Here is a 27,562-nt window from a genome sequence, read left to right as displayed (position 1 = left end):
CTTTTTCTAGCTGCTGCAAGCGGGCACTACTCTTCCTTGCAGTGCGTGGGCTCCTCATTGCAGTGGCTTCTCTTGTTGCAGAGCACGGGCTCTAGGAGCATGGGCTTCAGTAGTTGTGCCATTTGGGCTTAGTAGTTGTGGCTCGCGGGCTCTAGAGCGCAGGTTCAGTGGTTGTGGCGCGTGGGCTTAGTTGCTCCGCGGCATGTGGGATCTTCCCAGACTGGGGATGAACCCATGTCCCGTGCATTGGCAGGTGGATTCTTTCTTTTTTTTTTGGCCACGCAGCACGTGGGATCTTAGTTCCCTGACTAGGGTTTGAACCCGCACCCCCTGCATTGGACGCACGGCATCTTAACCACGGGACCACCAGGGAAGTCCCAGCAGGTGGATTCTTAACCACTGCGCCACCAGAGAAGTCCCTCAACTACTTTTTAAAAAATATGTTTGACAATATTCATAATATAAAGTTTAAAATATTAAAAATGGTTTGTATGAAGGGTCCCTAGGAAATGCTACTTCTCAGTCTGAGGAAGTATAAGTTGGTTTTCACTTATATTGACAACCTGTGGTTCTTGAATTCTTCCTCATAGCCTTTTTTTTTCTTCCCTCTCTCTCCCTCACCTGTCCAGCGCTCTTTGACTCTATGCACAGCAACCAGACCTCTGATAGCCCGTTTTCTCCACCTCGCACTCTTCATTCACCTACCCTGCAACTCCGGCAGCGCTCTGAAAAGCCCCCTTGGTGTAAGTAATTGTTTTGGAACTGCCTAGAGAAGGCCAAGAGGGAATGGAGGGATTGGTGAATAAGAGACTCGTCACAGGAGGGAAACAAAGATGAGGGTTGAAGGACCAGGAGTAACCAGGCAGGGAAGCAGTTGCACTTGCTGTTTCCAAGATGAAGGGCGGATCTGTTTATTCTCTCTCATCCGTCGCCTCTGTCCTCCATGTGCCCTCTATCTCCTTGGAGGGGCTCCTTAATGGTAGTGGCTCAGAGGGTCCTTTAGGGAAGAAAAGATGAAGGCTGCATTCTCCTCAAGTCCCCATTTGGTCTCTACAGCTTTCTCAGTAGAAATGACTTGGGAGGAAACCTAGATATATAGAAAAGCTGGGGAAAAGAAACTAGAATCTGCTACTACTTTCTACCTGTCCCTTCTTTCAAGGTGTCTGTTCTCATTTGTAAGTTCAAGTTCAGGTGCTGCTTTTTCCCATCTCTTCCTTATAATCTCTAGCCTATCACTATTTATCCTTGGTAACAGTGTGAACAGTGGAGCCACAAGGAGTTCTTAGGGTAATTGTAGAGGGGGAGAGATACCAGTGGTGACCAGACAGGGGATAAGGCCCAGAGACACTGGCAATGGAAGAATCCTTCCCATATTCGTCCTACCTCCAGGGACTATCTAAAATCAAACATTATTTTAATTGGATAGAACTGAAGCAAAGATTCATATTTTTAGCATTGGGGCAAACAGTTGTAGAATTTTGCCCTTCTCCTAGCACCCTCTATGCAGAAGAAACTTTCCTTCCTGACACCAAGAATTCTTCCCCTGAATTTCAGATTATCCTATATTCCCCTTGCCATTGGTCCTTTTACCTCTGTCCAATAGTGTTTATAGGTTCTGTGCCCTAGAAATCTTATCTTTCTTCAACTTCTGTTTCTGTCTGAACTCTTTGATTTGTCGGAATCAAACTACTAGCTAAATATTAAGGCTACTTCTATCCTTGGGTGAACTCAGCTTACACATGTTTTCTTCTTTTTTAAATCTCAGTATCAGATGTATAGCCTCACTGGTAAACATTTTCTTTAGGGTCTGTCTGTCTGTCCTAAATAGGCCTTGTTGGCCCCAAACCACATTCCTCTTTTTTTTTTTTTTTCCACTTGAAGCATGCCTCATATAATCCTTTACTGCAGCGGTCCCCAACCTTTTTGGTATCAGGGACTGGTTTCGTGGAAGACAATTTTTCCACGGACCAGTGGGGAGGGGCATGGTTCAGGCGGTAATGGAGTGATAGGGAGCGATGGCAAGCGGCTGGCAGATGAAGCTTCTTTGCTAGCCCACCGCTCACCTCCTGCTGTGCGGCCTGGTTCCTAACAGGCCTCGGAAGGCGGGGGGTGGGGGGGGTGGGGGGTGGGGGGGGTGGGGTGGCGCTGGGGACCCCTGCTTTACAGAAAAGAGATAGCTGGCATTCCTTAAACTCAATGACTGTTGGAGCCTTTGCAGACTCAGATTTACCAACTTCCCTGGTTCTCATTGATGACAAGCTATTCAGGTGTCCCCGATTTCCAAAATCTATCATTATTGATATCAGAGTGCTTTAAAGCTACAGTACCATCAATTAGTATGATATTTACAAAGGGAAAAGTAGATTAGTCTCCTACTAGAGATTAATGAAGAGGTAGAAGTTGGGGTAGGAGTTGTCCCACAGTGTAACTGAAGACTCTAAGGCCTTCATTTACTACTGTCAAGATCTAGGAATTAGTTTTTGTATTTTATATGTATATAATATCCATAAGCCTGTAACACTGTATGTCCCAAGACTTAGAGGGTCTTAACCCTGGATCTGTAGATGGATTTCAGGCTAAAGTCTATGAACCCCAGGAATCATATGTAAAGATGAGGGGGAATATCCATATGTACATTTTCCTGGGAAGATAGTCCATGACTTTCATTAGAATTTCAAAGGGGGTCAGTGACCCCCAGAAAGGTTAATTAAGAACTGCTGCCATTAAAAAAAAAATAAAAGAACTGCCACCATTTAGAGATTTCATGGCAGTCTTCCATCTTTGAGTAAATCATTTTCCTTCCTATTATTCTGATTCACAAAGTTTTTCTACGTTTTCCTGCTTACTTGTCTCTTGGGCAGTAAATAAAGGTTACCTCTGCCCCAGAAATGTGCTTTAAAGAAATAATTCTTAACAAAAGATATACATCAGATTTAACTGGGAGTGTTTCAACATCCCACACCTTTACCCTAAATGTAGAATTAGAATCTCTGGAGATGGAATCTGGAAATATCTATTTTTTTAAAAAATTTCCCATAATTTTGGTATGTAACCCTAATTATGAACCACTGGTATGAAGTTTTCATATGCCTCCAAAGTAAGAATGAGGGGCCATGGGAATTTGGAGTTGGAATGGGGGTACATTTATGAAAGAACTGGATGAAGTGGGCCTCAGCACTGTCTCCTGAAGTCTTAGATGTCCCTTAGTGCCACTCCTGTACTATACCTTAGGCCAAAGCAACAGTTCCTGGGCTAGGCTAACTTAGGAGTCTCTGCATAACTTAAGAAGAATTCAGACCCTCTTTCCCGAAGACATGAGTAATATAGGCCGTCTGTTCTGGCATTTGAACTACATACATAGAACCTACTCTTCCATCTTGTCTGACTTGGTCTCCTGACTTTGCTTTGCAGACAGCAGTGGCCCTTCCAGCACTGTGTCCAGCGCTGGTCCTTCCTCCCCTACTGCAGTGGATGGTAACTGCCATTTTGGCTTCAGTGATCACCCCTCCCTAAATTCACATGTGACTGAAGAGCATCAAGGCCTTGGGCTGCTCCAGGAGACCATTGGGAATGGAGCACAAGAGCTCCCCATAGAAGGGGAACAAGAGCCTTTTGAACGAAACCAGTCCCCACAGGAACCACCTGTGGAAACCAGCCAGCCATGCCAGAAGGTTGCTGAGGAGGTCAGCCAACCATGCCAGAACATCCCTGAAGAGGTCAGCCAGCCATGCCAGGAAGTCCCTGACATCAGCCAGCCATGCCAGGAGAACCATGATGATGTTAACCAGACATGCCAGGAGGTCCCTCAGATCAGCCAACCATGCCAGAATGCCAGCCAACTGTACCAGAAAGTCTCTGAGGAAGCTTGCGAGCTTTGCCAGGAGAACTCTGAGGAGGTCAACCAGCCACGCCAGGGGGTCCCTGTGGAGGTTGGCAGGCGGGTCCCTGGGTTCCCTGTAGGGGTTGGTGGCCTGGCCCAGGAAATCCTCGTGGAAGTCGGCAAACCAGCCCAAGGGATCCCTGAGGAGCTCAGCCAGCCATGCCAGGAATTCTCTGGGGACATTGGCAGGCTGGCCCAAGAGGCTTCTGCAATCATTTTTTTGTCTCAGGACATCCCAGAGGTTGATAAACCATCCCAAGAGTTCCCTGGGGAGGGTGATCTGCATGTCCAGGAGGTCCCAGAGGAGGTGAATCAGCAGCAGTCCTATGTGGTCCCTGAGTTGATTGACCAGCTGTCTGGAGAGGATGTTCCTGAAGTCCAGTATCCATCTAGCAATGTAAACCCTCAGAGCCAGTCTCTAGCCCGTGACCAGAACTCACCCCTTCCACCAGCAACATGTGATTAATCATTTTCTCATTAGTGGTGTCACACATACCAGACATTTGAGCTAGCAAATTTTTCTGTTGGCTAACTCACCCGCCAGCATTAAGGCCTTGGATCTCACCAGAGGTGTCTGAGGAAGCAGTCCTCTTGGCATGAAGCATACCTGTGCCAGAGCTGGGCTTGGGGAGGAGCCAACTTCAGGTTAAAGCAGCTGTTGACTTCTCACCTAGCCATTAGACTTGAAAACGATTTCCTTCAAGAGGTAAATGGGTCTATCATTACCTAACTTTCTCTGATCATCCCAGGAAATCCCAGATTGGTAAAGGAACTGCCACTTAACTGCTGAAGACAACACCTGGGGATAGCAAGTGCAAAAGGGGACTCCAAGGTCTCTACTTTTCCGGAAAATATTCACAACTTTTCAAGGTACCCTTAGACCATATGCGCATTCAGGGGACTCTTGTCTTTGTTAGTATCCTCAGGTGGGCCCAGGATGGCTGTCTGAAATGTCTGGGAAAAAAGAGTTCCTTTCCCAAACAAATACCCATCATGGCCACAAATTTTTAGATTGGGCTTATGGATGTTTCCATATCATCCCCAGGTGCCCTCTCTGCCCTAGTCCTGTTCCTCTGGGCAATAGCTCTAGGGAAAAATAGGTATTAGATTGCTGTGAAAATTTCAGAGTAACTACTTAAAATGCTCTGGGGGTTCTTGGCCAATCTGTAAAGCTGGGCCTCCTTTTGTTGTGGGACTATATGGCTTAGGAGATATTGTAGTAGAGAAAAATCAGGTTCTATTTTAAGCAATCAGCAGAGATCAGTATTGTACAGACATGAGCAAAGATTATATATATATTTCTGTAGTCGAGTCAGGGACAGACTGGCCAAAGACCAAATACTCCAGGGTCCCCATAGGATTTGTCCTCATATCATTGTGTCTTTAAGGCCAGGTGTGATTATGAAGCTTTTCCCAAAGATCTGGGGATGGGGATGGGGATGGGGGTGAGTAGGAGGGGTAATGTGGTCATTGGAGTTGGGGGCCGGAACATTATGAGTGCTCAATAAATATAAAATAATGAGAATAGTCAACCATAATAATGGTGGTGATGATGTCCTTGTGAATTCAAGAATGAATGACTGGGGACTTCCCTGGCGGCACAGTGGTTAAGACTCTGTGCTCCCAATGCAGGGGGTCGGGGTTCAATCCCTGGTCAGGGAACTAGATCCCACATGCATGCTGCAACTAAGAGTTCGCATGCCACAACTAAGGAGGCTGCTGGCCGCAACTAAGGAGCACCTGTGCTGCAACTAAGGAGTCTGCGAGCCACAACTAAGACCTGGCACAACCAAATAAATAAATATTAAAAAAAAAAAGAATGAATGACTGTAGGTCAGTCAAGTCTGTGACTGAATTAATCTGAACCAGTCAAAAGCCATTGTAGTTGAGCAGGAATGGACCTTAAAAATATGGAGATTAAACATCCCAGGAGGTCCCTATGGCAATCAGCCTACAATCCCAAAATTTCTTAAATAAATAGTGTTACCGGGAAGAGAGGTTCTATCTCTGTGAAGCACCAAAGGGTACAGTGCCTTCTCACCAGATCGTTGGAATTACCCTCTTAATTTTTAACTGATGCTTGGGAGTGAGTGTCAGGAGTTGATATAAATGGCGTGTGCTTTCTGTACCCCCTTGATGTCTTTACACTGGGAAAGCCTAGAACACTAGGGGGGCTGGAATATCCCCCTCCGCATGTATTCACATTCACAACTTGGCCTTTCCTGACATACCCAGGACTATAAAGGGTTTCACTGTAGAGGAAAATCCAACATTTTATAATACTTCATGGAAAGCCTGACTGCACAGGTGAAGGCTGTTTACAACCTCAATAGGCTCTGGATCTCTTAGGATCCCTCAATTCCTTACCTCTTTGGTGTTCTCCTACGCAAGGTATCTGATGCTGGTTATTCGGTCCTTAGCTCTTGACCCCATGGTATGCAGATCCCCTTCCCAGGAGGCCCCCTGCCTTTCTTTCCTCCCCCAAACCAAATATATGTCCCCACCCTCAGTTCCTATTACCCATACTTGGGCATTCTCACCTATTTTCAGAAATAATGCTGGCTTCCCATAACTTTTTCTCCCTTCACCCGCCCTATATTCTCTGGCTTCCCTGGGTCCTGGAACTGCTTCCAGTCATCAAAGGCATCAAGATAAATGACCATGCTGGTAGAAGCAGAGAGTTAGAAGCCAGGGCCCAGCAACTAAGCAACGTGTGGAGTCAGAAAAGGCCTAAGCAGCACTACGGCGTCTGTAATGAACTTGATTTATTGTTAGAGTTGGAGATGGCTCCGTCACAGCAGCTGGGAACTGTAGCAGGGACGTGTGGGAGGGAGCAGAGCACAGCAGCACGAGAGGGTGGGAGCTAGGAAGAACACAGGTGGTCTCGTTTTGGTTTCCACACAGTCATTTGGCAGAGAAGCTGAGCCCTGAAGAGCATCTGGATTTCTCAGTCCCGCAGTCGTCTGGCAGGGCTGCTTATTGGCTTGCTTGGGGTGAGGTCCTCTCCTGGGGTGGTATTTTCGGCCTGTTTTCATCTCACTCAGTAGGAGTTAAGACCTAGCTCAGCTTCCTCTCCCTCTTTCTTTCCTCCCTCTCATTTTCCCCAAGTCCTCTGGCATGGCCTCCACCTCCCCGATCCTCTGTCCAAGAGTCTGGGGCTGGAAAAGCAGCCAGCGTTCCCATTTCAGCTGCAGGATGGCATAGTGGAATGTTGGGGGAGTCACACGTTGCTGGGGTGTCAAATGTTAGGATGTCAGGCAGTGGCTTTTTAACCCATTACACACCAGGCCACAGCAGGTGACCACATGCAGATAAGCCAAGCAGGTATGAGAAGGGATCAGGAGAGTTGGAATGGGTGGGTGAAAACTTCATAAGGTCAGGGAGCTTGGAAGAAGTCTGCGATTGGGGCTGGGCTCTCCTTGCTCCTTTGTGCTGCCCAGTAGGCCTGGTCTGGGCACAGCTCTGGGATGTGAATGGTATGAAGCAGGGGCCGGGAGAATAAGCTCCTTTCTTCTCTCACCAATCTGTTGGTCAAAAGAGCTTCAAGTTTTGGATTGAAACATTCAGATACGGAGAGAAGCAGTGGGACAGTGTAGCAGCAGCATACCCCCAGAACCCTGCTGGGACCCAGACTCTGGTGGGGAAGGGAATGGGAGATGGAGGAAAGGATGCAGCTCTGGCAACCTCACTGACAGTATCCTGCCCCCAGGTCACATAAATTACTATTGGAAATCCTTCCTTGGGATGCTAAATACATAGATTAAGATAAAGAGGTCCTTGGGGTTGGGGATATGATCTCCCTCCATGAGGGAGGAGGTTGCTCTCTGAGATCCATCCTCACTCCCCACCCAGCACCAGCATTAGGCAGTGCTAAGAGAGGGTGTCACTCCAGGGTTCTCAGGCATCATATGACCTTGTATCCTAATTTTGCACCCTCCCCCTATCCTAATCCTGTTACCTTTGGTTTTGAGACTCCTTTCAGGCATGGATGAAGGGGAGGCACAACCCCTCCCGTTTAGCCCAGCCTAAGTTCCCACTAGACATCCTGTCCCCCTCGCCCCCCTCAACTCCCATGTCCCTCAACCCCAAAGGACTCAGCATTAGCCATTCTCTAAGGGGGTTGTGGGAGCAGATCCTTGGGGAAGGGAGAGTGGTTCTTTCAGAACTCAATCTTGCAGGCTGGGAAGGACTCATCCTGCATGACCACGGTGCTGCTGCTCGCCAGGACCAGAACGTTCAGTTGTTGCTGCTGCTCATGAGTCTGCTGGTACCACTCACGAGTCACCTCCGTGTCGTGAGTAGGGATCAGAGTTACCTAGGTGGGAGACAAGACATGCCTGAGGTGAGGATGTGAAGTCGGGGGATGGGGCACCTGATGGTCCAGGATGTAGTCCCACTCCCGGAGAAAGAACTCAGTCCTTGTATTTTATTATGTTTTATTTATTTTTTTGGCCGCGCTGCGCGACATGCAGGATGTCAGTTCCCCGACCAGGGATCAAACCTGCGCCCCCTGCAGTGGAAGCGCAGAGTCTTAACCACTGGACCGCCAGGGAAGTGCCCCTCAGTCCTTTTATAAATAGAGACTGTGTTCCATTGCTGCCTCTGAGTAAAGTTTGACCAGACTACCTCCTTGGTGCTTCTTGCCACTCACCTGAAGATTCTCCCCCCACTGGGCCTTGCCCTCCAGCAGGGCGTCCAGCACAGCCCGGCTCGGCTCGCCATTGGCAGGGTCATTCCCACTGACCACATAGTAGGATGCACGCACTCGTCGGAAGAAGTCAAGGTCAGCAGTCTTGCCACTGCAATGATTCGGGATATAGGCAAGATCCACATATACAGGGGGGCCAGAGCTGCCCTTGGAACCCAAGGCCGCTGTAGAGACAACACAGGACTCATTGTAGAGGGAAAGTAGAACTCTTTTGGCAACCTTCTTCTTCCCTCCCACCCTCCCTCTCTTCCACTGGAGCCCTTGACCAGCCACACCCAGCCCCAAACCACAATCTCTCCCACTTTCCATGTTATACTTACTTGGTCCTGCCTTGAGTCCATTGATTAGGCCTTTGGACATGGGGCTGTGTCCATCCTTTTCCTCTGCTGGGGTGACCTGGCTTGGAGTGCTGCGTGGTCGGGGTGGCACCCGGGATGCTCGATCTGCAGTCCCTTTACCAGGGGTGGGTGAGCGTTTTCCCCGAAGATCCAGACGCTGGGCAGGAGACGCTGGCTTGGCCCTGCCTCTGGCCCTGCGGCCGACTCTCCCCTGTGTCTTCTCCTTCTCCCGTAGCCTCTCTACCCTTCCAGACTCTGAGCTAAGCCCCTCGGGGTCAGCCATGCACACATCAGGGCGGGGAGGGGCTGGGCGAGGGTCTGGCTGGGGGATAGGGGGTGGGTCATGGCCAGGCCTGGGATGGTGAGTCCCACTAAACCCACCAGCTTTGTCCACAGGCAGGAAGTCCCCATCTTCATCTGAGTCGAGGGCTGCCTCAGCTGTGATGGATGGACACTCCTCAGTTTCTGGTGGAACGTCAGAATCTGACTGCGAGGAGCCCGAGTCGCTGACTGACGTCGGGGGTGTCTCATCTGCCACGGGGCAGGGGCCCCCTGTGGCCCCTGCAGCCCCCACCCGACGCCGCCCCCCTCTCCCTACCAGCCGAGCTTCCTCAGTTAAGAGGTCACTGTCATCCGTGGATTGAGGCAGAGGTGGGTTCAGGAAGGACGGAGAGAGCTCCCCACGATGCGGCCGGGGCTCAGCAGCACATCCCTGGGGCCCAGCCTCCATCTCAGGGGAGACACTTCTAGGTTGGTCTCCAGAGGCCCCTCCAGGGCACCGTGGCTGCTCAGGGGAGAGCAGCGTTTCAGGCCTGGAGCTCCTCTCGGCTCCCTCAGGCCAGGCCCCACGTTCCCAGGCGGGACAGGCCTCAGCCTTTCCTTTCTCAGCCTCAGCTGGGGCAGGGCCTGGGGGCTTGGGGCTGGTTTCAGTTGGGCCATTGGTGGCACGATCCCTGGAGGGGCCCTGTAAGGGGCTTGGCTTCTTGGTGGCTGCCCCTGAGCACTCCAGGCGGCAGGGCAGGGTACCCTCATCCATGTCTCCAGGCAGGCTTGGAGCCAGAGCTGGGGCCAGGTCCAGTGAAGCTGGAGGTGCTGGGCTCAGAGCAGTGAGGTCCCAGAGGCCATGGGCAGCTGGTTCCATTCCTGGGACCAGCTCTACAGACCCTTGTTCTGCAGCCTCCAGGCCGGGAGGGAAGCGCTCAGCCACACTCGACATCACAGGTGTGGTGGCCTCAGAAGAGGAGCCTTCAGATAGGGCTGGTGAGGCAGGTCGCGGAAGACTGGAGAGAGGGGCCCCGGGAGAGCTGGGTGATGGGAGCTGGGGCAGTGAAGAGTCCAGGCTGGGGGCCTTGGTCACTTCTAGGTACTCATCATGCCGGGCTCTGGTGGGGGGCCCTGGAGCCAGAGCCAAAGCTCGGTCACCAGAGAAGGCAAGGGACCCACAGGGTGCCGAGCGGGGTTCTGCTGGAGAGGGCAGCTGTGGAGGAGCTGGCTGCAATGAGGAGAAGCCAAAGGCTGATGCAGGGAAGTCCAGGCTGGGTCGGGCAGGACCCAGGTGGGAGTCCAAGGAAGGGCTGGTATGTGCCTCACTTTCAGGCCACAGGGCGGAGGGGCCTGCAGGCATGGGCTGCGGGGGACTTGGGGACTGGGCCTCTTTCTCAGGCTGCTCCCGAGCCCCCTTCTCCAGCTCCAAGTCACTCGTGCTGTCATCCCAGTGACCACGGCCTGGTTCCTTGGGGGATGGGGTTCTCCTATCTGGGCTATGGCTCAGGATGTTACCATTAAGTGGGGGGCTTGGGCCTTTGCTCTGGGGGATAGGAGCACGGGGGGGTATTGCAGGTGGGGTGAGGCTGGGATCCACGCTTGGCCCTGGCTCAGGCTCCTGCTTGGGGGGTACGGTGGGTCCCGCCAGAGCTGCATAGCTGAAGGTTGGAGTGTCGAATTGGAGGCGATGGGGCGAGACAGGAGATGAAAGCTCCTTCTCTGCAGATGTGCATTGGCCAGCAGCCTCCTCCTTGGCTGAGATGTGTGGGGGCCAATCCCCAGCTGCTCCAAGTGGAGGCTCTCTAGTGGGGCATGCAGGGCCCAGCCCAGTGAGCATCATCTGCTCATAGATGTCTGCGTACTGGAAGCTTCGCTCATCGGGATAGGGTGTGGGCTCTCTCTGCTCTGGCTCGGTCTGCTCGGGCTCCTTAGAGGCACGGCTCGCGCTGGCCTCTGGGACCTTTGACCCGAGGGGGCTGCTGTCAGGAACCCCAACCCCACCTTCTTCTTCCCTTTCCCCTTCAGCCTTGCGGTAGTCCTTCCCTAGGGGGGAGTACGGCCCGCCTTCCAACTCAGCTGCCCCCTCCTGCACTGCAGCCACCACACTGTCATACTCGGCTGTGTCCCAAGAGAAGGGCGCAGGAGTGAGTGGCTGTGGGGCAGGTGTTGGGGGAGCTGGAGCTGGGGACAGGGGTGCAGGGGGCAGGGGTCTGTCCTTGGGCACCCATGGTGGGATGTCAGCCAGCCATGACGGGGTGGTGGGCTCATTCCTCATGGGTGGCATGGGCTTAGGCTCTGGGATAGGGCTCTCTTGTCCTGTGGCTGGCAGAACCCTCTGTCCAACCATCTCAGGTGGGGAGGCCGGAGGAGAGATGATCTCAAAAGGGGAGCGAGTCAGCTTGTCCTCTTCCTCTGGTGGCAGCCCAACTGGTGACTCAGCAAGCCAGCGCTCCACCTCCAGCTCCTTCTGTGGTGAGGGCTCCTGGAAGCCCTTAAAGTCTGAGGCCCAGGGACTCTTGGGTGTAGGCTCCAAGGGGGGCACTTCCTGCTCATCATCCGGCCCCTCATCGAGGAAAGTGCTCTCCCGCTCTTCTGTGAACCGTGGCCGGGCCCCCTGGCCACCCAGCTCATGAGGGAACCAGACCTTCCGCTCACAGCTCAGCTCCCTCCAGTATGTGTCCTGTTCCAGGACCACATCCTCTGTGCCCCTCCAGTACCTGTCCTCCTGCTCAGGAGATGTGTCCTCCCATGTCCGGGCAGGCTCCTTCTGTTCTCCAGCTTGCTCTCCTCTGGCTGGAGATGTTTCTTGCCACTCCTGGACCACGTCCTGCTCCTTCCAGTACTTCTCGTCCTGCTCCCGGGCCTTGTCCTCCTGCACTGGGCTCTCTTCCAGCCCCAGAGCTTTGGTCTTCTCCAGCAGAGCTTCTTCCTTCTGTCCCACAGCCTTGACTTTTTCTGGAGATTTTTCCTCTAGGATCTTCTCCTTTAGTGTCATGGTTTTATCCTCCTGCACAGGACTCTCCTGCTCCTGAGTTTTGTCCTTCTCTTCCAGAATCTTGTCTTTTTGTTCAACAGCCTTTGGACAAATGTTTTGTTCCAGAGCTTCACTCTTCTGTTCTAGGGCCAAGTATTTTTGTTCTAAAGCCTGGTCCTTCTTTTCCAAGGCCTTGTCCTTCTGTTCCGGGGCCTTGTCCTGCTCAGGGGCTTCATCTTTCTGTTCTAAGGCCTTGCCCTTCAGTTCAGGGACCTTGTCCTCTGGAACCTTGTCTTTATGTTCAGAGTCTCTGACTTTTTGTTCTAAGATTTCATCTTTCTCTCCTGGGACCTTGTCCTCCTGTTCCAAGGTCTTGTCTTTTGGTTCTAAGTCTCTGTCTTTAGGTTCTAGGTCTTTGTCTTTTCCTTCCAGGGCCTTGTCCTTTTGTTCCAGGGCTGTGTCCCTATGCTCTAAGTCTCTGCCTTTTTGTTCCAAAGCCTTATCCTGCTGTTCCACAGCCTTGTCCTTTTCTTCCAGAACCTCACCTTTGCGATAGATGGCTGTACCCTTCTGCTCTGTGACAGTATCCTTCTGCTCCAGACTTTTGTCCTTCTGCTGTAGGACTTCATCCTTTGGCTCAGGTCCCTTCTCCTTCTGCTCTGGGGGTCCGTCTTTCAACTCTGGAACTTTATCTTCCCACTCCATGGCAATATCCTCCATGGCAGGGCTTGGCAAGGACTCAGGACTCTTGGTGAGGGAGCTATCAGGTGTCAGAATGTGTTCACCAGGGCTTGTGATCATTCCAGGTGACTGCTTCCCATCTCCCAACAGTGTAGAGAGAGAGAAGGAGCTGGCAGGTAATTTTCTGTCAGGGCTGTCATCTGTGACGTCTGCCTGTGCAGCGTATCCACTGGTCCCATCTGTGGGAGGTGACACTGTGGCTGCACAGGCTTCTGGAATAGACACAGGGGCCAGGCGGTGAGAGGTGTCCTCAGTCTGCATCAGAGGCCCTTTTTCTTCCTTTCCAAGGGTTAGTTCCCCAAACTGGAGGGTGCCAAGGCTTTCTGGAGACAGCTGCTTAGAAGAGATATCCAGAGAGGTCTCCTTGCTGGGACTCTCTTCTGAGAGAGAAAGCGACCGGGTGTCTTCTGGAGATACCTGTGGCCAAAGGTCTTTGTGTAGGTGCTGCTCTGTCAGGCCACAGGGAGACCTAGGGACGGCTTCTCGGTCGGCAGTGTCTGGGGAGACCACGCTGAGGACAGAGGGGGACTCCACCTCTTCAGGGGAGAGGCCTCGGTCAGGAAACCGGAGCACCTCATCTTTCTGAGGTTCACCAGGTTCTTGGTGTGATGTTCTCAAATCTCTGGGAAGGGCTTCTGTTTCCAGAATCGGCCCTGTGGGCTCTCCCGCCTCCACAGTCTCAAAGACTATTGCTTTGTCCTCTTCTGGCAGCAGTTGGACAGTACAGCCTGCATGTCCTCCAACAATGCTGATGGGTGCTTCCTGGGCCTGGGGGCTCCTGGGAGGAGGCAACGTTCCCTCCTCCTCTGGTGTGCCCTCTTCAGGCCCTGGCTTGACTGTCCCTTCTGCAGCATCTTCCTTGCTCACACCTGGTGTACGCCTAGTATCTCCCCAGGAGTCTGCTTCCTGAAAGTCTTGGGGCTCAGACTTTTCTTCCACTGGGGACTGATGAAAGGGCGTGTGGGTGGCACTGGGTGGGCCAGATGGTGGGGGAGAGGCCATCTTCACTGTGCTGTCATCTGGGCTGAGGCAGCGCTCCTCCGCTTCTCCAACGGCTGGCTCCCCGGGATGTAGGGTGTGGCCAGGGGCAGCAAACATCAGGGGTTCATACTGATCGTGAAGTTTCTCAGACATCTGTACATTTGTGGTCTCCTCCTCTTCCTCTTCCACGGCTCTCTCTCCAGACAAGCCTCTCTGTACAATCTCTCCTCTCTTCTCTGACTCCCCAGTCACGGAGAACTCCTCACAGGGTGGTGATTTGAAACCTTTGTCTTCTTCCAGTGAGGAGGTGGGTGAGATGGTACCAGCTGATGGCACATAGTCCAGGCCCTGAGTGGCTTCCGTGTGGGAGGAGGGGATGCTTGTGACCGTGTCAAGCAGCAGGGAGCTCTTACCTGTCTCCTCTGTCTGGGGAGCTGTGAGTGAAGCCACGGATTGGTCCTCAGCCACAGATGTGGCAAAGGAAGAAAGCTTGTCACACTCAGTGATTGAGGTGGCCGAGGACACATGCTCCTCTTCAGCCAGAGGGGCGGCCACCATGTTGGGGGGGTAGGTGAGTTCCGACTCTGGCGCTCCATAGCCTTTGCTGGGGGTGGTGGGAACAGCAATGTCTGCAGGCTGGCTAGCCTCAAAGGGGCCAGGACCTTCAGGCCCAGGGAGGTCATAGGTACCTGTAGGAAATCTAGGTGGAGCTGCACGCTCCTCCGGCTCATCATGGATCTCCTCATCCGAGATAGTCTGCTCGGTCTCTGAGTAGCCAGGGATTGTCTCGTCCTGGATGTAAGAGACGTGCTCAGTGGCTCCTGCAGGGGTGGCCAGGCTACTTAGGAATGACGAGGTCTCCTTCTCAGGGGCCTTGCCTTGGAGTCCTAGTTCCTGCACCCCGAGAGCCTCCCTGCCCCTTGGCGTTACCTGCAAGGCTTCTTGCATATGTTTTTGGTAAAAACCCTCAGCCTTTGTCTCTTCCTCTTCCTCCTCGTCTGAAGGGTGCAGCTCCTCCATTTCCTCTAACTCGGCCTTCTCTATCACATCCTCCTTTACCTCAGGTTCACTTTCCTCTCTGGCTTCTTTTCTGTCGGGGATCCCCTCTGATTCCTTTGCCTTTTTATCCTCCCAGGGGGCTCTCTCTTTCTCTGTTTCAGCCCCAGAGTCTGGGCCTCTGTCCTTGCTGCCTTGTTCCTCAGGGATGTCTGGGACAGCCTCTTTCTCCTTTATCACAGGCTCTTCTGGTTCCAGCCCTGGGACAGAGGGTGGTGCCCCCGGGGCCAATGTGCTTGGGAGTCCCTCCTCTGCAGTGTCTGGGGGGAGTGGTTTCTCTCCTAGTCCTGTGTCCCTTTGTTCAGCCAGCAACCCCGTCTCCTCACGCTTCAACTCCTCGAAGTCCTGTGTGAGATCCTCTGGTGAAGACAAGGCCAGCTCCCTTGCTGGGAATGGTGCAGCCCCCTTTTGGGCTGGGGGTGTCCGGGGCTCAGAGGACAGCTCCTTCTCCCCACGGGCAGCCCGGCTCTTCTCCATCTTGACTCTGCCGGGGGCCTTGGCTTTGTAGAGGGTCTTACGTACCTCAGGGGTAAAGGGCTTCAGGTCTGGCTTGGAAATCTTTTTGACCTCAGGTTTGGTATCTTTCCTCTTCTCCTCCTTCTTGGCATCCTTCTTTTCCTCCTTCCTTCCTTCATCCTTCTTGAGCTCCTTCCTCTCCTTCTTGATCTCTTTCTTCTCTTTGTCTTTTTTCTCTTCCAGCTTTGATATCTTTTCTTTCAGGTGCTTCTTCCCCACCTTGTCTTTGATCAGCTTTCGCTTCTCTGCCTTCAGTGCCTCACTCGACTCTGTCCTCACCCTCTCAGGCTTGGCAGGCTTCTCTGGGGGCTTCTCAGATGACTCCTTTACCTTCTTCTCTGTCTTGGCTAACTCCTTGGCCAGTTCTGAGCGGGCCTCCTTGGCTCCCTCCTCGGCCACCTCCTCCCGTTTGGCCAGCTTGCCCACGGCTGTCTTGGTTGTGGCCTTGAGGCTCTCCTTGCTATCGGCCCGCTGTTTGATTTTGCTGGGTTTGAGGTTGGCAGGCACAGCCCCAGTGGCCAGCTCCTTCTGCGTGGCCACGGGGTAGCGCAGGAAGTCCAGGTGTCGAAGCTTTTCCAGGCCCTCCAAGATCTTGTTCTGGGGAGCATTCCCTGGAAAAAGCACGCGCACAATCTTCTCAGCGGGGTTGGCTGGTAGCCAAACCACCAGAGCAGTGATGGAGGTCAGGTAGGGCACCGAGATCTCAGCCTCCTTCCCAGTAGCCAGCACAATGCCTGTCTTAGCTTTACTGTTGCCTGCCCACTTTTGCATGAGGAACTGCATCTCCTTGCTATCCTTGACAGGGTTGAGGACGTACATGTCCAGGCGGCCCACACCCATCTTATGGAAGAGAGTCAGCGGCTCGATGGTGTTGCTGACCACACGGTAGAGGGGCTCGGCCTGGATGCCTAGGCGGTTTAAGTGCTGCAGAGTGAGGCAGGCCTCCTCAATGCTGCGCTTGGCCTTCCGCGAGGCATCAGGCAGCCGCAGCTTATCGGGCACGTTGAAGAAGACGACTCCAAGCTCGGGGGAGATGAGGTTCTTCACCCAGTCGCTGTAGCTGCTAGAGCCCTGGGACTGCTCCTCCTCCAGTTCTGCCACTTTGCGCTGCAGGAGTCCGTTGATGCCCGGCAGGTTGTCTGCCCCGATGTGTGTGAGCAGCACGGAGTCAATGCGGTCCAGGTGCCGCACCAGCTTCCAGAAGCAGGACTTGCGATCAGAGCCACCATCCACCAGGATGTTGAAACCATTAACGGCAAAGAGGGCAGAGTCCCCGCGGCCGCCAGGGAAGATGTAGCAGCATGGCTTGGAGAGCTTGAGGAAGCCCCCTGAGGTGGGGGGCTCCAGCAGGTCAAAGGGAGATGGCACATCCACGGTCTCAGAGACGTACTCGGAGAACTCAGCCACGCCATCCATGGTGGGCAGCATGGGCTCAGGGTTTAGCCGGAGGTGCAGGGTCTCTTGGGAACTGGATAGTCCCAGGTGGCTCCAATCACCCTCCCCTAAGCAGGACACAGTGAGGAAAGCCTGGATCCCAGGGTCTCTATTGCTGAGCAATTGGGCAATCTAGATGAAGGGGAGATAGAAGGCTGATCAGGTCATTGGGGTTATCGCAAGCCAACTCAGACTCAATCTGCTAATCTCCGTCTCTCTCTGAGGTGATCTCCTACCATTCTGCCAGCATCCCTGGTGGTCAAGGAATGTGGGATTTTCCCTTCCTTGGATCCCTCCCCGCAGCTCTAGTCCTACCCCATGTTCTGTTCCTCCTAGACACTCATAGAACTTACCGCTGGGTTTTGAAGGACCTGGGCAAAGTTTTGATAGGAGTAGGTGCCACTCTGTAGGATGAGGTCTCCCCCAGGCTCTAAACTTTGCCCACTCAAGATCAGTAGTTTGTGAGCTGATGGGCTGCTAAGGAGGTGGTGAACCTAGAGTGGAAGGAGAGGACTGGTCACAGAGAGAGGAAGCCCAGGGAAGGGCACAGAATGTTCCTGGTCCCCCTCAGTTCTGCAAGGACACGCTCCCCACTGGTAGCCCCACAGCACCTCCAGGATGGGGCTGGGATTGTGAGACAGCTTAGATGGCAGAGAGAGGATGGCTCAAAGCCAAGTCCGGGAATTCCTGGCCTTACAGCAGTAGCACTGGCAAGGGTGGGTTATGGCACTTTCGGCAGGCCCTCGTGGCAAAGCACAGGCCCTGGCCTTACCTCGGAGCTGATGCTGTCGGCACTGGGGTTTACCAGGACGATGGTCTCTAGGATCTCACTCTGGTGGCAGAGGGTCCTCTGGCCTGAGGGAGAGATGCAGGAATTTGTACTGAAGGAAGTGGGTATAGACTAAAATGGAGAGGCATTGTGTAAGGCAGGAGAGGAAAGAATGCACTGTCAGAAAATGGGGCTTAGGGGAAAGAGAAGCCTGCTTATCCTGAGATCCTGCCACTCTGGCTACTGCTGAGTAAGGTCTAGGGACTGGCTCCTGCAGCCCTTCCCTTTCAGGGTTTCCTCCTCCCCTCTCCCACAATGGCTGTCTTCTCCCTCCCTTCATCTGCCACCCCCTCTGCCTGGAACTCCCGCCTCAGACTGCCCTGGAGACAAGAACCTTTTGTCCCTGTCTGTCCCTCTCGAGCACTAAGCTCCTGGTGCTGCCTGGGGACCGGTGGGGGGGGGGGGGCGGGGGGCTCAGCTGAAGGGAGGGCCTCTCGGAGGATGGTCCTCACTCAGCTCTGTCCTCACTAGCTTGCCTCTGCCCTGGGCTTTCTTGCCACAGTGCCTGGAAATAAGGAGATGGGTGCTTCTGTGCAGTGAGTACAGACTCCTCATCCTCCTTTCAAACCCCCATCCAAGGCCAGAAGTCCCATTCGAAAAGACTCAGAGAAGTCTATGCTATCTAAACCCTTGGGGGTTGGTTACAATGCAGAGGAGAAATAGGATCTCTTGTTCTGTGCTCTGGTTCCTCAGAGGCCGAGCCTGCACTCACAAACATGCACACAATCGTACTGTTTCCACCACCAAAGGTTTCACAGCTCCCCGTCCCACCTCACCTTCATGTCCCCAGGCTCCAGAAAGACCTGGTTCACTCCCCACAACCCATCCCTTTCAAACAGTTTCTCCTCTCATCCTTGCACCTCTCCTGTGGGCCTTCTGTCATGGAGAGGGGAGTCTGGGATTCACAAACAAGAAACAGATAAGGCAGGAGAGGTTCAGAGTATTCCCCAGGCTATGGAGGAACATAGTACACCATCAAATCCCCTCTCTACTTCCCTTATCCAGGCTCACATGAAACACCAAGCAATGCAGCAAAGAAAAAAAGTGCCAGGTTAGACAGGAGATCCTGAAGAAGGATGCTGCCATCCCGTTCCTGCCCTTACCAACTGCAGCACACAGTGGATTTACCTTACAAACACGGAGTTGAACAGATGGTCTGGGGAGTGGGCTGTCTGGAGGATATTGGTGGGAGGACACATAACCTGTCCCCCAGACCCTCTTCTGTGACCCAGTGCTCTCTCCTCTTTCTGGGGCTCAGACAAGAGGACCCTGGGGCCAGGGCCTTTGTTAAGCGGAAGAGCGATGGTGCCAGGATCAGGCAGATCTGGCAGCACTGGGCTGCAGTTGCAGCTGCGGGGGGAAATGAACTAGGGATGGTGTCAGAAGACCAAGCCCCGCACAGGGTAGGTGGGGCCCATGAGGAGTTCAAGCGTTCTTTTCTATTAACTTGGGAGTTGAGGGACACTTTGAGGTCGGTTCAGAGGATGAGAAGCACCTCAGAGACACGCACGGGCAGGGCTTGGGCAGGTGAGGGATGAGGGATACACTATGGTTCGGGGAGCGGCTGGCCCTAGGCTAGCTCTAAGCAGTTTAGCTTAGAAGGGCAGTTCCTCTCCCCCCACACCCACCCGCCACACGCACCACGAACACACAAGGTCACACATTTGAACTAGGAGGGCCAGAAAGAGAAAGATCTGGGGCACGGATGGATTTGCTTTCTATCTACTACCCGCCTTCCCCAGTCTACCATTCCCTGCAGTCCCCTAGACTGGCTTATAACCATAGACCTCTCTGATCCCAGTACTTGCCTTGACGCAAGACCCTGCCCCTCACCCATGTGCTCTCAGGTTGTGACTGGCAACTACATGGTTTACACCTTGTGCTCCTCCTTTTCAGGCCTGGGGGAAAGCCCTGTTTCTCTCTTCTACACCCCCCCACCACCCGCGATCCCGCTGAAGGCAATTGACTTGTCTTCCCTCCTTCTTCGGAGAGGACACCTGGTGAGGCAGGGGCCCGTCCCTTTGCCAGAGATGGGGCTGGGGGGTGGGCTGCGGGTGCTGAGGCTGAGCGGGCGGGAGGGCAGGTGTCTCCGCAGGGAGGCGGCCGGGGAGGGGGGGCGCCCGGGCAGCTGCAGTCTGCCGCAGTGTGTGAGCGAGTGTGAGTGTGCGCGCTGAGCTCAGGCTCCAGCTCCGCCCCCACCCCCACCCCCCCACACCAGCATGACAAGTCATTTTCTTGGCTGCCTCTACACGGGGGGCGGGGAGGGGGGGACGCAGAGAGGGAGAAGGAACTGGCTTCTCTGTTCAGAGCCCCCATCTTGGGAAGGGAAGCAGAGATGAGGTGGGGTGGGAGGCCGTGACTGGGAACCTGTGGGGTTGACAGGACGGGGAATGCGGGGCAGCTGCTGCGGAGGGAGTGCTCTCAATCTCCGGAGCGGCCTCTCCATCCCCGGAGGGAGCCAGAAAGGGGGGCTCGCGGCCCAAGTTTCAAGCTCGTCGCAGGGAATGGGTGTGGGGAGCACGCTGCAAATAGGTTGGTCTGTGAGGAGGCGCATGCCACGTCTTAATGACCCTTTCCTTCCTTCTTTTCCATAGTGTCCCCACCTTCCCATACTTGGCAAAAACTCGCAGTCCCGTTCACCCCCCAGCATAAGAGCAGCTAAGCAATCTAGCAGCTGACACCCAGAGACCCTCCCATCAGGTGCCTTCCCATAACATCCGCCTTTCCCTCAGATTCTTCTGCCCCCACCAAAGACAGAGCCCCCAAACGCCACCAGAGCCCCAGGCCTCGGGGCAGAGCCAGTGACACCACCCTCTGCGGCTGCCCCTAGGCGGCTGGCTCCCAGCTCAGCTCAGCCCAGCTCAGCCCGCGAGGTGGCCTGTCACGGTCCTGGCCCCATTGGCTTCCACCTGGTTCTGGGTCCAGGCTGGCCCCACAGCCAGTTCATCTCCTCTCTCTGTTCCCCCACCCTGCCCACCCCGCTGGGCTAGTTCCAGACACACCAGATGAGGTATCAACTCCCTTCCCATTACCCGCATCCCACCTCCCTATCACAGCATCCCCCGTGCCCCACGCCAAGCCCTTTAGTTCGGTTCGGTTCTTACCCTGGGGTGTGGGAGAGAGACCCTCATCGAGGCTGTGGCTCCGGCCTCAGCCGGCAGCTTCGGGGACGAGTCTGCGGCACTAGGGGTGGGAGTGGGGGGGGGGGCGCTTGATGGTGAGGGCGGCGCCAGGGCGGGGAAGAGGGGCTGGTCCATGACGAGGCACTGGAGACTTAACTGTTTCTTTGCCTTGACAATGTCAGTGATCTGGTGCTTCTGCTTGGCTGGGACCTGAGGAGTTGTCTAGCAGCTCAGAGCTAGGGTGGTCTCCAATGGCCCACAGGGCCCTTCTCCTCCAACCTCGCTTAGTTAAGAAATATTCTTTTAGCATCAGCCAAAAGACCAAAGTCCTGTGCTGCACACTGGGGGGACGTAGGAGGTATGGGCTGCTTGGGCCCTCCCCCCTTCTCTCCGGAACCATCTGCTGCCTCTCCCCTCAGACTCAGGGAGTGACCTTCAATCCCTGGAGGAGCAGGAGACAAAGAGGCTGGGGGCCTGAGAGCATGGGGTAGGAGTGAGGGGGGACTACTTGAGAAGGCTGGGGACGACTGAAGGGAGGGAGTTGCGCTGAGCTCTGCTGGCTTCTGAGCCACAGCTGTAGAAATGGGGTGGGAGTGCAGAAATAAGTCTCATTTTAGGTTGGAGGGTAGTTTGAAATCCTGGAGTGGACACATGGTCCTTAGTCCATCTCTAGCCCATCGGGGGTGGGGCACAGGGGCCCTAAGACCGCATACAATTCTGTGCCGATGCAGCACAGCACAGCAACAACACAGGCACTGATACTTGGGATTCTCGGTCATTGGGTATGAAGAGGCATTTTCTGAAGATTCAGGGCACTTTCTGCCTTTCAGTGAAATAGTTAAAGGGATGAAGGAAAATCACCAGGGCCCCAGGCGTACAAGATTTTCTTACTCTTGGCCAATTATTAAAAGTCACAGAAAGTACTCTTTGGACTAAAAAGATCTTGTAATGACTTTGTAGGGTGTTGGGTCCCTGTTCTCCTTGTCTCTGCACTTCGCTATGTCTCTTTGATGTCTCCATTTTATAGGATCTTAATCCTTCTAACATTGGCCCTGTTTCCCTTAGTCTCTACCCCTGTCTCAGATTTGGTGACACGTGCTCTAGGACTCAAAGAGAGGACCTGGAGAGCTCCAGCACTCAGTTCCAACGGGGCAATGCTCATGTCCCCCTGCCCTCTTCCCTTCCATCATCCCTCCCCAGTCCTGGCCGATTCCTACTGCCTTCCTCACAATGACATCCACCCACTCTTAGCCCAGCACCAGCCCCACCCTTGCCCCTGGCTGCCAAGAGCAGCTTTTGAAGGTCAGAGAAGCCAAAATAGTCTCTGCTCTCAGCATCCCCATCCCCCCTAAACTGCCACCAGAGGAGAGGAGGAGCTGAGTCACCAGTGCAAGGGGGGGAGGGGGACTCCAGAGGGGGAGGAATCCTTGCTGAGATCCGGGGATGCAAAGCAGCAACATGGCAACAGCCCCACTTGGATAGAGGAGGCCAGCTACAGAGATATACAACACAAACCAGGCTGAGTTCTGAACATCACAAAGGGGAAACACCTCCTTTCTGCAACTTCATAGTTCTTATTTCCTCCCACCTCAAACCTTCCATCTCCTCCCTGCTTTCTGGAGCTTTCTGGAGTGTGCAAAGAGGGAAACTTGAGTAGACATGTAGCTTGAGAACAAAATAACATTTCTCAGCCCAACGCAGAGCCCACCCTTATTCTCAGCTGTTACCCCCAAGGGCCACACCCTGGGCAAGGTTCCAACTCACAGTGGAGTTTTCCTTCAGCCTTCACCCTCTGAACAGCCACTCACCACAACCACACCTCCACCCGCTGTGTTCCTTGGCTCTGCTGCAATGAAATGGTGAGACGCCAAAGATGAGAGGGAGGCCTGAGCTCAGACACAAAGTGAGATCGCAAGTCCTGGATTTGAGACCCCTCTCTACCATTTTACTAATCATGCTTTTCAACAAGCCACTTAAGCCCTCTGAAAGCTTGCTTCCTGAATTATAAAATGAGTGTAATATTAGTACCATCCTCCAACAATGCTATGAGGAGTGAATGACATAAAAGATGAAAAAGTCCTTCATTCCTAGAATCCTAAACCTGCAATGCACAAATACCACTGGAAGTCTGTCTCCCTTTTGTGGAAGATTTATGAGAGGTCACCTAGGTGATCAGGGAAATCCTAAACCAGAATCTCAACTCTAGAGTAACTTAGCTCCCAGGTAAACCCAGGTGCCTGGGAGGTGCCTGCAGGAAGGGACTTAAAATACTCTTCATGTCCCTCCTTTCCTATTTCTGACAGCAATGCAAAACCCAGTTCTAGGGGCCAATGAGCTGTTGTATTAATTCAGAATAGTCTTCATGTTTGCAGAAGTAAAGGAACTAACACTTCCTGAGTGAGTGCATCAGTGGTGATGCAGAGTCAGACAGAAGGCTTCCAAACTGGTCCTTCAGCCTGTGTTTTTTTAGTCCTAGAAAATCCATCATGAATTATAAATTATGAAGCCCTCTCCCTTTCTTATATGTGCCCCATAGTAGAAGTAGTATTAGAGTGTTATTTAAGATCAGTTTCCCACTGTTCTAATCGTTTCTGGGTTTGTTTTAAAATGCTCAGAAGCTCCAGATTTTTTTGCAGGAGTTAGAAAGGAAGGCTCCAAGTCACCACTGGAGACAAAAGTGGTGCAAAGCCTTTACCACATTTGACCACTAGAAGGAGCTGGGCCACTGATGCTCCATCAAACGGTCCCTTCCGTGTGTGTGTGTGTGTGTGTGTGTGTGTGTGTGTGTGTGTGTGTGTGTGTGTGTGTGTGTGTGTGTGTGTGTGTGTGTGTGTGTGTGTGTGTGTGTGTAGGGGATAGTTAGCAAGATAAATTTTTGTCACTGATGCTCCATCAAAGGGTCCCCTCCGTGTGTGTGTGTGTGTGTGTGTGTGTGTGTGTGTGTAGGGGATAGTTAGCAAGATAAATTTTTGTCACTGATGCTCCATCAAAGGGTCCCCTCCGTGTGTGTGTGTGTGTGTGTGTGTGTGTGTGTGTGTGTGTGTGTGTGTAGGGGATAGTTAGCAAGATAAATTTTTGTCCTCCTTTTCAACATTTTGGCCCAGGGCTTGAGGAGAGGTGAGAGGGATGGTGGCCCAGCCTATGGGGTGGGCAGAAAGGATTAAATCATAAGGTACTAGCATATTCCACTGAGCCCATCCCAGCAGCCTGGTTCCCTCTGCCTCCCCACTAATGGAGGCTGAAGGGAGGGGAAGTGTCTGCAGCTGCTCTGGGCTGTTGTTTGCGGGGACAGCTGAAAGAGGAGCCAGCAGGGGTGGGGCTGTGGCTGTCTTGGGCCTTGTGGGGTTTTCCAGGAAATTCTCCACTATTCTCCAGGGACATACACAGGCCACCATGAAAATGTCCAAACCTAAAAAAACTCAAAAGTAAGCCCTGATCTTGGGTATAATGGCCCTAAGCCTCTTGAGGACACCATGGTAAAACTCTTTGCTTGAGAAGATCTAGTAGGTGCTTGTATATCAGTGCTTGTTTCTGAGAGGTCCCTGAGAGTAACTACGCATCTCCCTGTAAGTGTTTTCCCAAGCATCCCCAAATCTTAATCTGAAGAATGGCTAGGTGTTTTGGTTTAAGTTCTATTCATTCTTACATCATTCCAGAAGGCATCCTACTCTTACATCCGTGTCCAAAAGGACAAGGTTGGAGAATTCAGTGTGAATTAATAACATCAGCAGACACTCCCCAAACTTCAGTTCAGTCATTAATTTCATGCTGCCATCCCTTTATCCAGCCTTGCACCAAAGCTCCTAGGATTAATCAAGTGGTAAAACTGTTGATTTTAAAATTATTAGAGCTAATGGAGGAAGCCATGAAATGAATAATACTAAACAGAAGGCAGTCTCAAAACAGTGACTGGTTACCTTCATAGGAAGCCAGTCACATCAAGAAGATGCCAGACTCACATTTTTAAAATGCTGCACATATTCCTAAGATAATGGAGCATTAGTCATATTAACCATGTCTTCTCTCTCCAGGAGCAGCAGAGGAGTAGGTGATCAGGGAAATGACCAACCATGTGGCAGTTAGCAGGAGGAGCAGGAAAAGAAGGGAAGTGACTATCTATTATGCTGGATAATTGAGAATTATCTGTATAAGATACGAATTCAGTCATTTGATGGCAGTGACTGTTGAGTTGGGTGGATTTATATTCTGTAAAGACACTGGTGTATGAATTGGTTTGTCAACATTTACCAATAACATGAGCAGATGCCCAGCACTTTTATAATGGGGTGTAGGGCTTTCTGCAGTCTCCCCACAGATATTGTCGTGGAATAATAACTCCTAAAATATTATTTTCTCAAATTCCTGACCATTTCTCCCACACAGCAGAATGGGAAGCTGCATCCTGTGAACTTTGATCTCAGTGCCAAATCTCAAAGTATGACTAGTTCTTGCAGCAGTAAATCCAGGAAACCCTGCTTCCACTCTGGATTTCATGGGCTCATCAGCCTTTGGTACAAGGTTTCTGCTCTGCTTGGACATCTGTTGACTGAGCCAAAGGAGGAGGCAGAAACCCTGAAACCTGGAGGATAGGCTGTGCAGCCTGAGGGAAACTGCTAAGCAAGGATCTGGGAAGGTGAGTGGGAGGTTCAAGGGTCTCTGCAAAGGGAAGCAAGGAGGCCAGGGCATACAGAAAGGGGAACAAACAAAAAAAAGGAATTTTTACTTGGGAGATGACTGATCACTCAAGAGGTACCACGTTCCCTTACTGTAAGTCAGTGGCTGTCCATAACCCACCCTCTTCTCAAGTAGAAATTACGTTCTCCAGGCTTCCTCCACCATCATACCATCTGTCTGCGAAGTGTACTGGGTATGTGGGAATAGTTAAGGAGCTTTACAACTTTCCTCTCAAGAGTCCCTCCCTCCCTGACCCAAACTTCCCACAAGGCCAGTTCTGCCAGGGAGAGTGGACTTCTGCTCTTCTGTGACCAGCCCTCACCCAAAGGACTGAGACAAATGACACTGGTCCTAACCTTTGACCTCTGAGGAGAAGTGAGCTAGATGCCGGGTAATGAAGAGTCTCAATTGTTGGTTCAAGTCAATGGATGATAAATCAATGTTCCAGGAGAGAATCCCTGTGAGAGAAAAAGAAACAAAGAGGGACCTAGATAAGGTCAGAGGGATTGGACTTGTGGGAGCATTTCCAAGCTCACAGAAGGGGTAAGGAGAGGGAGGGGATAAGGACGGCTGCCATGATCAGCCTCACTGATGTCTTTAAGAAATGTGGCTAGTGCCTATGTCTAGCTCCCATCCTGTGCCTTTCTTGGGCTTTGCTGAGCCAGAGGGAGAAGTGCAGAGTTTAGGCTAAATTTGGTCATTAACGAGTTTGTATGTAGGAATTTTCTTGCACAGTTGCCCAATTGTGATAGAAGTGACACCCAAGGGCCCATTCCCAGCTACTAGGGACTGCCTTCCCCATACAGGTAAGTAGGATTCTACACTCTCCTTCTGTGGCCCCCTCCTTGCCTCCACTCCCCCGCGGCATGCTTCCACCCGCAGGTGGCTCCGCAGCACTGCGCCACAGGCAGTGGAGGACTGAGGAGCTTGTGGCCACGAAGGTCACTCTCTCAGGTTGGCCGCTGGCACTGGGATATTTGAGATTTGTCTGCGGCGTTCAAAACGCACCCTGATCCTGTTCAGACGCCCTAAAGAAGAAACTAAGGTAGGGACGTGGACTCTCCAAGGGATGGTGACGACTTTCAGGACCTCTGGCCCAAGACACTGCGGGAAGGAGGGGTGTAACCAGAGGGCCCCCCACCCAGGCACTGCCCAGCTCCCCCCTCCCCCACGCTCCCGCCTGCCTCAGGGAGACTGCGAACGCCAGGGGGTGTGCGGGAAGGATGGAGATGTGAGATGTTGGCAGCTTGGGAGGATATGAACGCGTGACACAGAAGATGCAGGTGACAGGGGCTGATGATTCAGATTAACAGGGTGCGCAGATCTCAGGAAGTGCACGCTAGGGATGGAGGATGCACATGGCAGAGAAGCACGGGATGGAGGATGTTCCGAGCGCAGCCAGGACAGAAAGCTCACCTTGCTCAAGGTGGGCCCGAACGGCCCTCAGCTGATTCTCTGTACCGATATCGCCGATCACGATGAGCAAAGAGTGTTTCTGCAGGTCCCAGCGTGCCGCCGCCACCGCGGCTCCGGCCTCGCACAGCGGCTCCGCGGGGTTCTGAGCCAGCAGAGAGCCGGGGCTTCGGAGCCCTAGCCCGGGACTTGTCTCCATGGCAACGTCGAAAGGCCGCCAGGGCCCAGCCTCGGTCTCCATGGAAACTCCGTTGGAGTGCTAGGCCGGCAGCATCCGCTGCAGGGAGAGTGCGCGCGGTTCTTAAAGGCCGGCGGCAGGAGCCGCTCATTGGCTGCTGCCTGTCAGGGGGTGGACCGTTGGCGCCGCAGGGGCCGGGCTGGGGCCGCGTGCTCTGGCTCTGCGGTTTCGCTGTGCCTGGGGGGCGGGGGCGTGGCTGTCCCCCTTCGCCCCCAGTCGTTTTCCAGAGGGAGCTCCCACTCCGGCTTGAGTAGGGATGGGGGCTCTGAGGGCCGGGTGGAGGGGCGAGTCTATTGCCTCGGCGCCAGAAGAAGCTTCTAGTTAGGATATTTCCCGGATAAGAGCTGTCTGGCAATTCCGCAGCCTCGCCCGAACCGAGGGGAGCCATCTTGTC

General features: G+C 53.2%; 2 protein-coding genes across 6 annotated transcripts in view; one reads left to right on the top strand and one right to left on the bottom strand.

The window, feature by feature from the left end:
• PPIP5K1 (diphosphoinositol pentakisphosphate kinase 1) overlaps positions 1-5,262 on the top strand; it is a gene marked incomplete at its 5' end in the record, with an annotated part of 44,974 nt that extends 39,712 nt beyond the window's left edge. For 4 of the 5 annotated variants that reach the window (XM_082854303.1, XM_082854304.1, XM_082854302.1 and 1 more), the window contains 2 exons: positions 630-743; positions 3,412-5,262. In XM_082854303.1, the coding sequence (XP_082710429.1) occupies positions 630-743; positions 3,412-4,346 (1,049 nt within the window). In that variant the 3' untranslated portion in view covers positions 4,347-5,262. The remainder of the gene's footprint in view (positions 1-629; positions 744-3,411) is intronic. The other variant, XM_082854305.1, reaches the window with a different exon arrangement.
• A 2,777-nt stretch (positions 5,263-8,039) lies between these two features.
• MAP1A (microtubule associated protein 1A) lies at positions 8,040-27,171 on the bottom strand (the record flags this gene model as incomplete). Its single annotated transcript, XM_082839178.1, has 7 exons — positions 8,040-8,195; positions 8,532-8,752; positions 8,909-17,024; positions 17,246-17,386; positions 17,665-17,747; positions 25,874-25,975; positions 26,934-27,171. 7 exons carry the CDS (start codon positions 27,169-27,171, stop codon positions 8,040-8,042), a joined length of 9,057 nt encoding a protein of 3,018 aa, XP_082695304.1.
• Positions 27,172-27,562: the final 391 nt, after the last annotated feature.

Source organism: Leucopleurus acutus, assembly GCF_964270905.1.
Source record: "Leucopleurus acutus genome assembly, chromosome: 1".
Taxonomy (NCBI): Eukaryota; Metazoa; Chordata; class Mammalia; order Artiodactyla; family Delphinidae; genus Leucopleurus; species Leucopleurus acutus.
Note: the sequence above shows the minus strand (reverse complement) of the source record. Positions and strands in the feature narration are given on the sequence as shown.